Source organism: Ips typographus, linkage group LG1 (genome assembly GCF_016097725.1).
Source record: "Ips typographus isolate SLU linkage group LG1, UJ_Ityp_2.0, whole genome shotgun sequence".
In the NCBI taxonomy this organism is placed as follows: Eukaryota; Metazoa; Arthropoda; class Insecta; order Coleoptera; family Curculionidae; genus Ips; species Ips typographus.
In genome coordinates, this window is record NC_138422.1 from 28,208,462 (window position 1) to 28,225,853 (window position 17,392).

Here is a 17,392-nt window from a genome sequence, read left to right on the forward strand (position 1 = left end):
GGCAGGGTTGTTTATTCGGGAGTACCACTCGGTTCCGTTCTAGTCGCCAGTCTGGCTTAAGGGCGAAAGACGCCAAACGTTTTTGAGATTTATTTCGTGATGTGATGAATTTCATGGTTTTGGTGCATTTTTTTTAAGTGTTGTAGTGCAGGAGTATTATGGCAAAAGACATTATAGGATTCCTCATGTCGGTGTTGAGAATACAGGTAATTTTGTTGGCTTCGGTTCTAAAAAGTGGCCGTGTAACAGGCCAATATAATTGTTTATTTATAACGTGACTTTTCGATTCGTGTGCAGTTTTTAGCAGAAAATCGAGGCTTTCTATTCGTGAATGCGCGACAGTATAACAGGAAGTTTACGCTCTGGCCCTATCTGATTGTTTTACGATAAAAAGCTGGGAATAACAACTTTATAGACTTTCCAGTAAATTTATGGAACCTATTCAAATTGAGATAATTTCCTACTGGCGGCGGCTTGTGCCAGTAAACACAATTTTGTTTACTTTAACGATTAGCGTCTGGTTTTAATCTGAATAGAGTTTGTAAGTTCATTTAGGGTTTTTTTCTTTTAGAAACACATAAAACTCAATGCATTTCAAAAAATGCAGAAATTTTAACAGTATTTTATTTGATTTTAACCCCCAGTGCTTGATCTAGTCAGCACGTCTCAATGGGCTCATCCCACATAGTTTTTTTTTTGTTTCATATTTGATTAGGAGGCAAAAAATATAAAATACATATTTTATTATTTTTCAAAATCTAAACATAACAAGGATTAAATAAAAAGATTCAAATTTTATAATAACATTTAAAACGCCCGCTAGATATGACGTAGACGGTTTTCAACCAATTAGGTGCTTTTTAGCTTTTTCTAGGCTAGCTTTCGTGTTACCAGTTTGTAAACTTTTACCGATTCAAATTAATCTTGACAAAAGATTAATAGAACAAGATAAGGTAGAACAAAGGTACCTACTGAAGTCATGTTTTGATTATTTCAGAATTTTTCTTTCAAATTTGAGGCAGTACAGGATTAAACCAAGAAGCTTTAAAAATCGGCTAAATAGTATTCTAAAAAGAAATTGATTAAGTTTCAAATTACAATTTTGCATTTAGAACATTATTCCTAGCTCAGACAACTGTTTTTTCGCAATATGTACTGAAAATACTGGTACTGTTCTGTTAACTAGTGTTGTTGTTGTTGGTTAAGACTAACTCAGAATTTGTCTTCCTAGACTTAAGGAAACACAGGATTCAACGTACAAGTCCACCACTTCAAGAAAACTTCAGGATTTCCAAAATCAGAGCTTACATTTTTAGTGCAGTAGACTAGTTACTGTTCTTTGAGTAACCAATTTTTGATTACTTAATCGATAAACGAAAGGAAGGAAATGACAAACAGTCTTCTCCACAATACTTTATTATGACCTTAGATGGTAAGGTCTGCTCAACAAGTTTCGGTCACATAAATGACCATCTTCAGGAGCTACAAGAATAACCTACTTTACTTGGTGTACCAGAAGTTAAATGTTAAAAAACGAGAAAACGTACCTCAAATCAGTCGACCAATGTGACTACTGTCTTTTTACAAGGGGAGAGACAGAGAGACGAAATAGTGAAATTAACAAAGTTACCATCCCACCATCTAAGGTCATAATAAAGTATTGTGGAGAAGACTGTTTGTCATTTCCTTCCTTTCGTACTCCTGCGACTCCACTGAAAGAATATGGACTACTACTTCTTCCTTAATCGATAAAGTTTTACTTAAGAATTTTTTTTATTACAATGCCAAATTCTGCTGGAATGCTAATTTTTTTGAAGCCATTTTAGACTTTATTTAATTTACTTTTTGTTGGTAAAAACAGAAATAATAGTCTCTACAGATGTAGAGCATACGTGTCTCTAGAACTATCAAACTGAATTAAAAAGTTTTTTAAATATGATTTATTACTGCAAATCTTCAAAACCTCGCACAATCGCCCCACTTAAAATATACCTGGTATCCCAGTATAACTTTATTATTATAAATGCTTTTCTTTGTTGCCCTGAAGGCTGAACAAAGAAGAAAAAGACGACTCTAATAGTAAATATGGTTTTGAAAATAATTTCATTTTTTAATAACAAAAAATTAATAACCTAACATAATAAAGAAACTTGAACTGCAATTGTTATACTTTTTGCCGTCATTTTAGACTTCAGAAATACCTCTTTTATTCGTTTAGCAATTAGACGTAACTCGTCAATACTGAACAAACAATATAAAATGAAAACAATGAATTTGTTTTCTTGAAATCAATAATTTTGTCCATTTCACTCTCATTGTCGCAGTCAACAAACGAAAATCTGCAATTCAATGTTTTTCGCGTCGAAAGCGCCAATCAACACAATGAAATTACAATAAAGCTAATTGAGAACGTGGCACCTTGCCAAGAAAAGCGATTTTGTTCGAAATACCTACTTAATTTCGATGATGTGCCAGTTTCAACGTTATTACAATAAAAACACACCAAATTAACACTACACTAAGCTTAAATTTTATTTGCAAGCGAATTTTTGCCAATAAAGGTAAATTTCAGTAATACAAAAACAAACGTTGCATAGTCACGACAATTACTCATGAACATATTATTTGAGTAGCAATATAAATATTTATACTTGGTTTTATATGGTAAATGTATACTTTTCATAAAATACAGATCTTTACATAATCAATGATTGGCTGCACTGCTTTGTGTGCACTTGACCTAAATCTGATCTCCACTCAGTACGCTTTCAAAAAGCCAAAAATCAAATTATCCATATTACGCACGTTTTAGTGAATAGTACCAGAAAGGTCAATGACAGCTTAACAAGAAATAAACCGCAATTCGTAACATGTTGCTACCTACTTCCACATAATGTCTTAATGCATCTTATTGTTACACACGGACCGTATAATCAGTAGACCGAACATGGACGGCGTTAAACAAAGCGAAAAGCACACGTGCAATGTTTCACAAGATGTGACCTAAAACGTCCCTTTACTTAATTAACCTTTTAGGGCCCCCAAGAGCTGGATTTTATAAAATATTAGTATTGCCCTAGATTAAGGCACACATCACGCTTTCACGGCCCTTGTTTTCCTAACTAAGTGGATATATTAAGACGATTTATATTATGCCAAAAGGTGCACATTTCACTTGCAAACACTGTCACATTTCGGATTCTTTACGTCCGAAATGTCTTGGAATAGAATGCAACGTGGATTGTAGATTATAATGTCTGGCAGTTTTGTGTTGGCTCCAAACTTATTGCGGTTCATGAATATCCACCCACGTTAATGTGGAAATGTTAAGCCGAAATAATTATACAGGGGACGTTTATTTCATAACGATCTGTTTGCCCTGTACTGATATTTATTTGTGCCAAACGTGTTTATGATGTGTCAAGTCGCATTGAAAATTGAGTAGAAAATGGTTCATTTGAACAAAACAGACCTAGTAACATTAGTCGTAATGGTCAGATATAATAACACAAGACGTTTTTACATCTCCAAACACGTATACATTTCTCATCCCTAATTTACCTTCTACAGGGTGGTCCAGTTTTAAATGTCAATAATTCACCAATCGATAGCCCATCAAAAAATAAGTTGACATGCATTATGCCATTTTCCTGAAGAACGCTTCCTAAGGAAAACACAGACCTCCAAAATTCAGTTTTGAAAATCGTTTTTTTGCTTCAACTGTCAGACAGTCAGACTAATTTTATTCTAACAATTAAAGTTTAAGACTGAAATCGTAGCATTTAATGCCAAAATTGTTTACTTTCATTAATGAAGAGTCTGAAACTTAACTTTTACTATAAAAAATAGTTTCAATTTCGATTTTTCAGTCTTAAAGCACAGTGAAGCGTCTAGAAGTCAAATTAATACTGATAGCATTAATTTGACTTCTAGAAGCAAAAAATGGCATATTTAAGCCTACGAAAAATGTAAAAATAGTTTTTTTAAGTCTGCTGTGTCAAAGACTTGGTGAAGATAAGCCTTAAACTCAATTTCCCAAGCTGAAAGCAGTTCCAAAGCCCTAAAAATAGTTCAGAGTTCTAAGAAAATGAAAAGCAAAGTAAAAAAACCTGAAAAGTTAGTCTTCAAGTCAATTTTCATGAATCTAATATCAATATCCTATTTTCAATACTAAAATATTGAAATGTATTTTCAAATTATGAAAACTTACTTCAAATGCAAAATTTAAGCTTTTGATGTCACTTTTCATTAGTTCAGAGTCACTTTTTGGTGTCCAAGTCAATTTTCAGGGTTGAAATGTGTGAATTTGTTGTTAAAAATTAAGATAAAGCAGTTTTTCATGGCTACAAAACAATTTTCACTACTAAACTTTTTCAATTTGTCTGGAAACTATGAAAACTGGCTACAAAGACATTTTTTAAGTTTCTTAAGTCAATTTTCACCGTTTTCAAGACAATTTTTAAGTTGGGTTGGGTTGATTTTGGGTCTTTAAACGTAATAACTCAATTATTTCGTAAACAAAGTTTGAAATTAGAATTTTGTAAGAGATACTTATTTTAGTAAGTAAAAAAAAACTGAAATTTTTGAAAAATATCCAGTGACGTAGAGAATAAGGCAAAAAAATGAAAACCATCTTTCTGTATTTACACCATTGGACAGTTTCGACAAACGTCATTAAAATCACATAATAAGTATTAATTTTATATGTATTTATTCTAAATTTGATTGAAATTGCTCCAGCGGTCTGACAGTTATGGCAAGAAACTGATTTTTTAAACTGAACATTTATGGACTGTATTTTTCTTGGGAAGCATTTTTAAGGAAAATGACATAATATGTATGTTAACTTATTTTTTGATGGGCTATAGAATGGTGAATTATTGACATTTAAAACTGGACCACCCTGTATATTGATCTGAACAAGTAATTTAGTCAACAATGAAATCTGTAATTCTTTGATCAAATTCTAAACTCAGATTTCTAGAGAAACTGGCTGGATAAAACTTATTTAAACCTTAACTGCTGATTATAGGAATTTTGGAAGAATACGAAATTTTATTAAAATCATTTAAATGATCTATTTAAAAAAAGCTTGTCGGAAGACCTAGGCCCTAAAAATTCGAAACAATCGTCAAGAGACAGGTTTTCAAAATTCCATCTTTGCATATTTCACTTTGTGAAAAAAAAGTAGACCGTTCCGGAACATTTTTTGGAACACCCTGTATGATAATCATGTTACATGTTTGCAAAAAACGTTTAGCAATGGACAAGTTTAAAAAAACAGTGAAAAGCTGTTGGAATTTACATAAAAAAACTAGAAAATGGGAAAAAAATCTTTTGAGGACGATTTCTACCATTTTCTAAAAAGTCCAACTATCTTAAGCCTTTCTAAATTTGTCTGAATTATTTTCGGGAACCTATTATTTCTTAATACTATGTATTTACTTACGGTCTCAACCGGTCTTCACCTTTTATTTACTTTGCATTGCAAACTTTACACCAGATAACTATTAATTCTTACTTGACCCCTATCTTCCTTCTTACTTACTTTTACTTTCTCCCCTATCTACGTTAAACATAATTCGTGTACAGTCCAGAAGATTAGAAATAGAAAACATTTGTCAGAATTTTAGTAGAATGCGTTAGGTTAGACAAGAAAAACAAATTGCTAAAATCGTTTAAGCAAACCTCCTGAATATAAAGAACAATAATTGCAGACAGGAAAGCAGAAAGAAAAATAAACAGTAAAATCATGGTGGTAGTGGTGATGATGTGGAAAAGATAACACAGAAAAAATGGTAGACGGAGAGAATGATACAAGAAGGGTTAGGTATAATGCAAACATAAAGAAACAAATAAAATTTTGACTAGGCTGGAAAAGTTGTGTATTACTTGTAGTATAGGTGAGATTTTGTGCTTAAATAACTTCGTATATCAGACAAATTACCAGAGTTATGTAAGTAAAAAATTATTTTTTTCTAGACTGACGCAAAACAGCAACAAATCCACCAAAAACAGCAGCAGCAGCAACAACAACAACAACAAAGCCAAAATAACCAACAGCGCAGCGCGTCGCGACAAGTGAGACGCACGCGCAGCGATCTGGGCGGACAGCGTCTGCTCGGGTGGGAGCAACGTCAGGCTGCGCGCAGAATGCTGCGCAACATGGCGTTGTCCAGGAAACCGCTCAGTCCTAGAAAACGGCCGCCCGACGAAAACGACGAGGAGGGCCTGGTGGTGTTGCGCAGACACGTGCCAGGCACACCACCCCGACGACCGGCGCTGCGACGGTCGCTCAGTCAACCTGTCGATATCGATAAGATCTCACCTCTAGTCGTCTTGAAAACTTCAAGTAAGTATTGTTTGTACTGATGGCCATTTTAAGTTAACGTGTTTTACAAAGTTGAAAAAATCGGAATTGGAATTAAAGGCAAATTATACAACTGATCTGAAAAAAGAATATTTGAATGAATATTTACAATATATTGAGTTGAATATTTACAATATTGAAATTTGTTGAATAGGTCTCTGGTTTACTAAGTAAATTACATCAGCTTCGCCAAGCCAGCTCAGATAATTTTCAATCAGATTTAAGTTTAAATTAGGCAAACTTCAGTAAAACATGCCTAAAAATTTGAAAGATTTTGGTTTATCAAACCAAACACAGGTCACCTTTGTTAAGACTGAAATTACTAAATAAAGTGTTAATGATCTTTTAACAGCGAACGTGAGTTTCAATTATAGTAAATTGAAAAACCGGGCCAAAATTATACAAAATGAGGTTCCACCAGGTAAAACAAGCTAAATCCATTAGAACAGTTTGGTTCTGGGAAGCAAAAATCACTAATAGACTAACAGGTTCTTCGCAGCTGAGATGATTATCAATAATTATAGTAAATTGAAAGCCAGCGCCACAATTATACTACTTATAATACATTTTTGCGACTTTTCACAGATTAATAATAATAACTAAACGTGATCAAAAGAAAGAAGATCAAAAATAAAAAGTAGAATTGAAGAAATTATAAATACGACTATCAAAAAGTAGGGCTGGAATTAACAAAACTACAAACTGTACTGCTTAGCTGTTGGTTTGTAAACCAGGACAGTACAAACAGCGACAACAGTGTTCTTCAACCTGAGATGTTGTATGTTCTTCAACATGAAGCACACTGAATATGTTTCCATGAGAGAAACAATGAGAATGTTGATGGAATTGATACTAACAAAAATGCTGGCCAAGAGGAAGAATTGATAACATCTTACCTTGCCTTGAAGACAGTTAATAGAATGTAAAGATTTGTCAGAAGAGAAAAACAATGATGATAATAAAAGTATAGATATACCGTGTTAATACCTTATACCTATTCCGGAACAATGCCAAAAGCATACTGTCATCTCACATCAATGATGAGAATGGTAAAGATATTGGAATTGAAGACAGTGCATGATGTACTTATTTCCTAAAGATTTGTCCAAGAATTAAAAATGTGAGTTCCGTAACTGCTTACGGTAAATTTGTCTCCCATTTAGTTTTTTTTTACTTGAAATCCAAACTAATTTGTACTCGAGTAATCAGCTGTTTAGAATTGCCTATAAACGAATACTCCGCTCAAAAATCAGGAAAGCAAAAGAAGACTACTATAAACAAAAATGCGAAGAAATTGAGAAATTACAAGCCAAACATGATAGCTTCAACATACACAAAAAGATCAAAGAACTCGCCGGCACCAATAAACAAAAGCAACTCAATATATTATACAACAACAACGGAAAAATAGTCACAGAAACAGTACAAAAACTAGAAATATGGAAAGACTACATTACACAACTATTCGAAGATGAAACAATCTTGATAATATAGAAGGGGATTTAGGCCCGGACATAATTAAGGATGAAGTGACATATGCACTGGAGATGCTGAAGAACGGAAAAGCTGCAGGTCCGGACCAACTGCCAGTGGAGATTCTTAAGCTGATAGAGGAAGACCGGATTCATATTTTGGTAGAATTAATCAATACCATATATAGAACAGGAATAATACCAAATGACTGGTTGCTATCAACTTTTATAACTCTTCCAAAAAAGAAAAATGCCAAGCAGTGCTCTGACTACCGTACCATTAGCTTGATGGCTCACATATTGAAAGTCCTGCTGAAGGTAGTCCATGGTAGAGTGTTCAGGAAAATAGACATAGACATCGGCGATACACAATTTGGATTCCGTAAAGGCCTAGGGAAGCGCTAGTTTCACTCAATGTCCTGTCACAAAGATGCCTAGATATAAATCAAGACTTATAGACTACAATAAAGCTTTCGATAAAGTGAGGCATGACTTGCTCATAGAAACATTAATAAAGAGAAGAATAGACCTCAGAGACATAAGAATAATATCAAACTTATACTATGGTCAAAAAGCAGCAGTACGAATAGAAGACATGACATCAGAAGAAATAGAAATACAGAGAGGTGTTCGTCAAGGGTGTATACTATCACCAATCCTCTTTAATCTGTACTCGGAGGACATAATAAATAGGGCACTTGATGATCAGAACATAAGCATTAAGATCAACGGCATGACGATAAATAATCTGAAGTATGCTGACGATACAGTTATTCTGGCTGGAACATACGAAGATCTGCAGACGCTAATTAATAGAATGGTCACGGTAAGCGAAGAATATGGACTATCACTGAACATAAACAAAACAAAATATATGTTGATGACAAAAACAATTCAGGACATTCGTAGGATATACGTAAACAATCAACCTATTGAGAGAGTAAGAGAATACAAATACCTAGGCACGACCATTAATGAAAACAACGACAGCTCACAAGAAATACGAATCAGAATCGAACAGGCCAGAAGCACATTTATAAAAATAAAAAGGCTTTTCTGCTGTCGGGATCTAAACCTGGAACTGAAAATACGACTAATGAGATGCTATGTGCTGTCCGTACTGTATTATGGGATGGAAGCCTGGACGCTGAAGGTAACCGAAATGAGGAGACTGGAAGCGTTTGAGATGTGGGTATACCGAAGAATACTGAGGATTTCATGGGTAGACAGAATAACCAACGTGGAAGTGATGAGACGTATGAATAAGGAGAGAGAAGTTATTACGACAATTAAGGCCAGAAAATTGCAATATATGGGACATGTCATGAGGGGGGAAAAGTATCGAATATTGCAACTTATTATGCAAGGAAAAATCGAAGGAAAGAGATCTGTGGGGAGAAGACGTAATTCATGGCTGAAAAACCTTAGAGAATGGTTTGGTTGCAATAACAACGAACTATTTAGAGCTGCGGTCTCAAAAATAAGAATTGCCCTGATGATTGCCAACCTTCGAAACGGAGACGGCACCTGAAGAAGAAGTATTGCCTAAAATGACTAGTTGCTAAAGTATAGCAACTTGCGCGTTGATCCAAATATCGAATAGTTGACATTTAGTCAATCAATACTTTTACTACTACTTAACTACTTTGTGTACTATGTGCTACAGTTTCACATGTTAAGTGTAACTACGTCAGGGTTCAAAATTTGATCCATAGCAATTTTAAAACTGACGATTAACGTACTTTTGACCTAGGATCGTAACAGCGTAAATGAATCAGCTGCCAACTGAAATTGGGTAACTTTTAATTTGACCAGGCAATGTTGTGTGATTTTATTATTTACTATCATCTCCCAAAACCTTTGACGAATCCATTAGCTCGTTTAAACTCTGAAATTTAAGTACTTTAATTCTAAGGTTTGTATTTATTTAAATGGGTAAGTGTCTATGTTTGGAAATATCCATTTTAGCATTTAATATGTAACATGACACTTTGCAATACACGGTTGCTATCAATATGTTTAGTCACATATTTACACTTCATCTAAAATGGTACAAAACTGTAATTTTAGATCATTCTGCGGGTCCTACGAGGACGACGAGCGAGGAAGAACACGATAATCGAGTTGGCCACGTTCCCAACAGCGTGTCCGATGAAGATACAATGTCCGACTCGGATGTATCTTCTATAGCTTCGCTCACCGCTCACAAAAAGTCCTTGGAGCTCTCCGAACCCGATGAGGACGTGGTTGTCTTGGCCGAGGCGGTTTTCGACCACGTCGCCATCGAAGCAGACGAGTTACCCTTCAGGGCGGGCGATGTAATCGAAGTGGAGGACACAACGGATCGAGAATGGTGGTGGGGTTCGAATAACGGAAGATGGGGGTAAGAATTTGATTACTGTTCTATTCATTTTAAGTGTTGTAAGGACTGTGAGTACTATTTTATCATCAAGCATAGTTTGGACATCTAAAAGTAGTATCTTAAAACTAAAAACGTGCGATTTTGTGACTTATCTTCTTTTAGGTGGTTTCCGGCTCAATTTGTGCGGTTACGCGTCAGTCAAGAAGACACGGTCGAAGACTGTTTGGCGGCCATCGCGTCCGGTCGGCCGGTGTCCACGCAGATTCGCCGAAGAACGAGCGTTTCGTTGCTGTCCAACGACCAAGTGCGGACTAGTGTGGTGCGCGAGTTGGTGCACACGGAACGGGATTTTGTGAAAGTGTTACGGGACGTGTCCGAGGGTTACCTGACCGAGTGTAGGAAACGCAAAGACATGTTCACGGAAGAACAAATCGCGACCATTTTTATCAATTTGAACGACATTCTACAGTTTCAAGTGGGGTTTCTCAGGGACCTGGAGGGGTGCATCGATTGGGATGCTCCGCATAAAAGCCTCATCGGTGACTGTTTTCTTAAGCACAGTTCCGGATTTAAAATCTACTCGGACTACTGCAACAGGTAATATTCATTGTCGATAATTGGTTAAAATATTAAACTAATTACCTAATTGTCTATTATAACAGTTTTAAAATTCTCGGAAGAAAAGGATTTTTATTGTCAACGTCAGTGATCCTACTTTTTCGATTTTTGATCGATTTGGAACAATCACTATAAAAACAGTCAAGCCTAATACTAAATCAAACTTGCAACTCTTTTTGATATATCCTCTAGAAACAATTAAATTTATTTATTTTTCCAGTTTTAGTTATCTCAATAACCAAAACTTGCAAGTTAGTAGTGGGTTGGTTCTCTAAATCCACAAAACTCAAGCCGAAGTAATTCAGTCGATTTTGTGGGTTTTCTCTGATTTAGTTAGAACTTAAAAACTGTACAAGCAGAGTTTTGGTTTGCGTTTGTTAAAAAACATGAAATACACTAGGAATTGATCCTTCTGCTTTCTCTAGCGCTGCACTGATTAGTCTCTAAACTAAATGGCATTATTTGATGTAACAGTTTCTTGGTTTTTACCAGCACCAAAATTTCGTCTTGCAATCGCAACTGAGCTACAAATTCAAATGAGGGGCAGAAGGATTGGTGCAGAGTAAAGCTGGGTTTATACAGCGCACAATGCATAACTTAATGCATAACATTGCACAAGAAATCACAAGGCTTTCTTTTTGGTGTTTATACAGTCGCACAACATATAATTTTTAACCAATGACAACAGGTGATAAATGTCATTGCAATGTGAAATGTTATTTTTCTGTCACTTGCCATTTGTCAATCATGTCAAGCACAGATAAGGAAGATAAGGCAAAAAAGATGTGCTTGCTGTTGTAAAGTTGGAAAAGGGAAAAAAAAAAAAACATTTTTAATAACAACAATATATTAGAATTCTCCATATTTAGAAAGCCAACACAAACCGACCATGCAGATGATTCCAACCACCAGTGGCAACACAAGATGGCAGGGTTCAGGTGTTATTATTCCATGCTATTTCCTGCATAGAACAATCTTCTGATAAATAACTGAAAAACAGAACTGGCAATACTACACATTTTTATTTGGAATTGAGAATATACTTACTGCAGAGTGAGGGCAAGACGTTGTTTTGGGCTAATTGGATTTTTTGTCTTGTCTTTCTGCAGGAATGGCCCCACAAGAGCTAATAACTTATGGAACAGTTCTGGAGTCATACGCGTATATTTGAAAAACTGCTCTCTGCATCATGTTTTTCTGCAAACTGAACTATTTTTTCAAAAACACTATGTTCATTGCGTTTTCTATTCATAGGGCGCGTTTTAAACCTCCGTATTCTCCTTTTCTTGACATCTAAGCTTAATGCTGTAGCTGCAGCACCCATCAAGAGTAGAAGCCCCAATTGTTGCCAAGGTTCCATCTGCAATTGTTTAATAAATTCTTGATGTAAAGAGAAACTAATTAGCTCTAGATAATTTTTACCACTAAACTCTGTTTTTTCCGTAGACACTTCAACTGTTTTTATTGCACTAAATGACCAAAAAATCACAAATACAAAATCAACAACAAACCACAATTCTTGAACAATCCAAATCCACCATTCATAAACAAAACAATAACACAATACAATGACGGACGGCGGATGTCAAATACAATGACGGACGGCGGATGTCAAAATATGACATTACAAAATTTTGCGCATGCGTACAGCTGTTTTCGCATAAGAATTGCATAGAAAGTTAAAAATTATGAACTTTCTATGCCGTATTGTGCTGTGTTGTGCGCTGTATAAACGACAGTAGGCATTACTGTAAAGCGAACTTTCTATGTTATGCATTGTGCGCTGTATAAACCCAGCTTAAAACGCCCTTTGACGTTCTGATGGATGGGACAAATCTCCAAATGGAGATCTTAATGACTCCCGACAGTCAAACTTCTCTTCACAAAACAAATCAGGATTATTTCATTCCGGACAACTGAAACAAGCTTTCAGCAGTAATGTAGTAGTATAAGTATTTCTCAAAATACTATGCAATTTTTTGGTATTTGTTTCTTTTCAAAACTCTCGATTTAACCAAATGTGTAATAATAACTGCCTTAATTTACCAGTATGATTGTATGTTATGTAACAATTGCTTTTAGCATAATTTAAACAACATTTTTTTAAACAGCCATCCAATGTCAATGGCGGCGTTGCAAGATCTCTACCAGTACAACAACTACAGTAAGTTTTTCGAAGCGTGCCGATTGATGCGTGGCTTGATCGAAATACGTCTGGACGGCTATTTGCTCACCCCGGTCCAGAGAATTTGTAAATATCCCCTGCAGTTGGCCGAACTGTTAAAGTACACGAAGACTGACCATGAAGACTATTCGAAAATTAAGGAGGCGTTGGAGGTGATGCGCGGCGTTGCCATGTTGATCAACGAGCGGAAGCGCGTTATGGAAAGTTTGGAGAAACTGGCGGCTTGGCAACTACGGGTAGATGGTTGGGAGGTAAGCAATCTGGCAAACTAGTTTTGCAGGCTGGATTGATAATTTTAAAATTAACAGGGAGAAGACTTAATCGAATTAAGCTCACAGTTAATTCGTCAAGGAGAAGTGGTGCGGGTAACCACCGGAGTGTGGACGAACAATATTACACTTTTCCTGTTTGACCACCAGGTGGTTTACTGTAAAAAGGTAAGTTTTCAAAGTAATCTCTACAAAACATTTCTAAAAAAATTGTCTTAAAATTCTAGGACATTCTGAAAAGAAACACCTACGTGTACAAAGGTCGAATCTGCCTAGATAGCTGCGAAGTAATTGACGTACCTGATGGAAAAGGTAATTATACTCTGTATATGCATCATTAATGAGTGCACTCAGTTTACCACATACATGTATATTGTGGGAGTGAGTAAAGGTGTAACTATATGGGTAATAAAGCGGCATAATGGCTTTCCGTATTATTATTAATGGAGATGAATATTATCGGGGTGAAAATACACTTTTTATCGCTCAACACTTTTACGTTCCCAGGAGCTTTTTGGGAGTTGGAAAACATAAACCCCATTTCGTTATTAATCTTGCCATTCAGAAATGTTATTAGCCTGCAAGCAATATTTATTGAAGCATGAGTTACTCAATACCAGTCATGAGCAGAAAATTCGACCCTCACCATTGGGATCTCAGAAACCATAAGAGATACGAGAAAGTTTAAATTGGGGCAAAGTTGCGCAATTTAAAGTTCAACCAAATGCTGTTTTAAAAATTTTGATTTTCCGAGTACTTCCGAAGATATCCGAAAAAAACTAAAAATTTGATTTTTTGTTTTTATTTATTTCTAACCTTATTTGAAGAGATATCCCAAAACTAAAAGCATCTTTTCATTGCCACTTTTTCCTAGCTATTCGATGATAGATTCAAATTTGCCACACGACGTTTTGTTTTTTGTCAGTCATCATCAACTTTATTTTTTCTTATGGGCGCCATATTGGATTTTTAGTCCACCAAATAGTACGTTTTATTCTGATTTTAGTGATGTATATAACTTATGATTTGCTTCATAAATAACAAAATAATTCACAAAGGTGTACACGTGACTTAAACCGGTTTATTCACTCGAAGAGCTTAGGCCACTCGCTACGCTCGTGGACCTAGTTGTTCTTTTCGTGAATAAAAAATGGTTTAAGTCACTTGCTGTATAAATAACTATTAAATCACTCTGAATGACATTCGCCTATTTACAGATGTAAACAAACAAACATCAATGTTACATATACAGGGCGCGGTGCAAATTTAATAGAACTGTAATTTTAGTCGAAATTTAATAAAATACTCTATAAAACATGTGACTTAAACCGGTTTATTCACTCGAATAAATATGAATGAATAAAAAATGGTTTAAGTCACTTGTTGTATAAGTAACTATAAACTTGCACTTAACATTATAAAAAATTTAAATTTGGCAAAAAATAAAGTTCCTAAAATGATGACATTTCTCTTGGAAACATAAATGAGCTGTTTAAGTTAGAAATAATGCTGACAAATCTCGTTTTCTGATTAACCTAAATAGTTCAGCAATGCTTGTATAATAATAACATTTTCTGTGGGGATACTTTTCTAGATAAATTTTTAACTATGATTGACTTGCTCTAATGATAGTCCGAATTAACCAGTTTGACATGTACTGTCAAATAATGACATTTCACAAAACGGCCCATTAACTCAAAGCCAATAACTAAAGTAAAAATAGTTTCTATTCAATTATTTTGTCATTTATCAAGCAAATCATAAGTTATTATACATCATTAAAATCAGAATCAAATGTACTATTTGGTGGGTTAAAAATCCAATATGGCGCCCATAATAAAAAAGAAAGTTGATGATGACTGACAAAAAACGAAACGTCGTGTGGCAAATTTGAATCTATCATCGAATAGCTAGGAAAAAGTGGCAATGAAAAGATGCTTTTAGTTTTGGGATATCTCTTCAAATAAGGTTAGAAATAAATAAAAACAAAAAATCTGATTTTCAGTTTTTTTCGGATATCTTCGGAAGTACTCGGAAAATCGAAATTTTTAAAACGGCATTTGGTTGAGCTTTAAATTACGCAATTTTGCCCCAATGGGCCTGTCCCACAATTTTTTTTTATTTCATAACTACAAAGACGGATTGAAAATAATATACCCGTATTTTTTTGTTTTCAAAAATATTAAGTCTAAATAGAAAAAAAATGATGATAAAAACTACATTAATCTCATGTTTAAAACGCCCGCCGCCGGTGACGTACTACACTATCAACCAATCAGCGACAAGAAGTGAAACAAATGACGTGCAACAGCCAATAAAATCGCCCAGAATTACGTACGTCACATGCGCGCCAAAACAGATCTTTTAAATTTAATGGACAAATTCAAACTAATGTAGGAACATTTACGACCATAATTTTTTCTTCAAGAATATGAAAAATTAGTTTTTTGATCCTATTCTTTCGATTCCAGTCATTAAAACAAAAATTTATGATATGTGGGATAGGCCCATTTAAACTTTCTCGTATCTCTTATAGTTGGTATACAATGGTGAGGTTCGAATTTGAATTACCCTGTATAAACACCCCAAAATGTAAACTAAAAATGAGAAAAACAGAAGACAATGAGTGTTACGGCTCTTTAAGAAATACGCTAATTAGGAAATAGGGGATATATGAACAGATTGGCTAACAGATTGGCTAACAGATTGGCAAACAGATGTTCAACATGTCTCTAACCACATTAACTTGTCAGGAATGTTACTATTGTTTGGATCTGTCCCACTTTGTTGTATCAAACAATCTTCCTTGATTTCTTCTAATTCTCAATAAATTGTCTTTTTGACATTCTTAACTTTCTAATTTCAGATCCGAATTTGAACGTGAGTGTCCGGCACGCAATCAAACTTTTGGATGGAGCCAAAGATCGTTGTTTCATTTTCTGCTGTCGTTCAGCTAAAGAAAAACAAAGATGGCTTGATGCATTCCAAGATGAGAGACAAGTGGCGGATCGAAGCAAAGACGACAGTCGCCGATTATCTTCGGCTGCTCGAAACCTAGCAAAATTGGCTGCTTACAGACAAAAACGTCCACCAAGGAAAATACGACGTATGTCACTAAATTTTTAAAGAAACTTGATCGTTGAATCATAAATAACATTGTTACAGCTGGTAGCAAGCAACAAAGTGGTTACTTGGGTTCATCGATGCTGCACCTCAACTCTTCGTCAAATTCGCACTCGCTTCTAGGTAGAAAGATGGCGACTTGGTTCAATTTCGGTGCTGGTAAAAAGTCCCGACATCGGGACGATTCGTAATGTGTGTCCCGCAGGACTCTCTGACCAAAAACGTTGTTATTACCGAAGTTGTTAATTAACATTTTGTATATGTATATCATCGAAACTGTTGACACATTTTTATACAAAAAAGCAGATATCATTACCAGTATAAAATATGTACGACGCGTCTATTTATTTTAGAGCAATGTGTAGCGGAAATATAATTTTATATTATTGTAAACTTGTAGAAACGACAATAACAATTATCAGTCTGTGTGCTAAGGAGGCGGTTCATTTTTGTTGGTTACCCTGTAGTCATCAAATTCTACACGTTAGGCTTGTAAATATATTTAATTCCGTAAATGTCGAGAAAACTAACGCAATATTAAAGTGATATTGGCTAGTGCCAACTGTGCTGTGCTAGTGAAAGAATGAAGGAGCCTAAAACTGTAAATATACTATATTTACGGCCTTTGTTACGAATAGTTCACTGTTAGTCTATTTATGTCCCTCTCTCATTATGATCAGAACTACTCTCGCATTTCACTCCCTTAGTATTGTTATTTATAAGCCACAGGGTATTAGAATGGAAATTTAGACTGGTTTAGTAGCGTTACGAATGTCGATTATAACCACGGAATTTGCCACTATATAAGTAGATAGAAGCCAGGGCGAAACTTGTGTTCACCTATCTCGTTTATGTACTCGGACCAACTCTATTCGATATCCTGAAGTATTGTTTCTATTTGACTGTGTCTTTTTTTAATCTACCCTTTTTGTACTCTTTTTTTTGATTTTTATTAAACCTGTTTACCTTTATTAGTGTCTTACTAAACTCCAA

The 17,392-nt window shown here is 35.0% G+C and overlaps 1 protein-coding gene and 1 long non-coding RNA gene across 4 annotated transcripts in view; one reads left to right on the top strand and one right to left on the bottom strand.

Moving 5' to 3' along the window:
• The window catches only part of RhoGEF3 (Rho guanine nucleotide exchange factor 3), a 164,561-nt gene extending 147,191 nt beyond the window's left edge, over positions 1 to 17,370 (top strand). For both annotated transcript variants that reach the window (XM_081995654.1, XM_081995655.1), the window contains 8 exons: positions 5,983 to 6,352; positions 9,913 to 10,225; positions 10,367 to 10,801; positions 12,934 to 13,258; positions 13,316 to 13,444; positions 13,504 to 13,588; positions 16,143 to 16,382; positions 16,442 to 17,370. In XM_081995654.1, coding sequence (XP_081851780.1) covers positions 5,983 to 6,352; positions 9,913 to 10,225; positions 10,367 to 10,801; positions 12,934 to 13,258; positions 13,316 to 13,444; positions 13,504 to 13,588; positions 16,143 to 16,382; positions 16,442 to 16,590 — 2,046 coding nt within the window. In that variant the 3' untranslated portion in view covers positions 16,591 to 17,370. The remainder of the gene's footprint in view (positions 1 to 5,982; positions 6,353 to 9,912; positions 10,226 to 10,366; positions 10,802 to 12,933; positions 13,259 to 13,315; positions 13,445 to 13,503; positions 13,589 to 16,142; positions 16,383 to 16,441) is intronic.
• On the bottom strand, positions 11,652 to 12,935 carry LOC145740268 (uncharacterized). 2 transcript variants are annotated; one of them, XR_014181381.1, is made up of 3 exons: positions 12,245 to 12,892; positions 11,870 to 12,182; positions 11,652 to 11,811 (listed from the first exon to the last, which is right to left on the bottom strand). It is a non-coding gene; the product is annotated as an uncharacterized LOC145740268 (long non-coding RNA). The 2 variants fall into 2 exon arrangements; XR_014181380.1 differs by having other exon boundaries at positions 11,870 to 12,935.
• Positions 17,371 to 17,392: the final 22 nt, after the last annotated feature.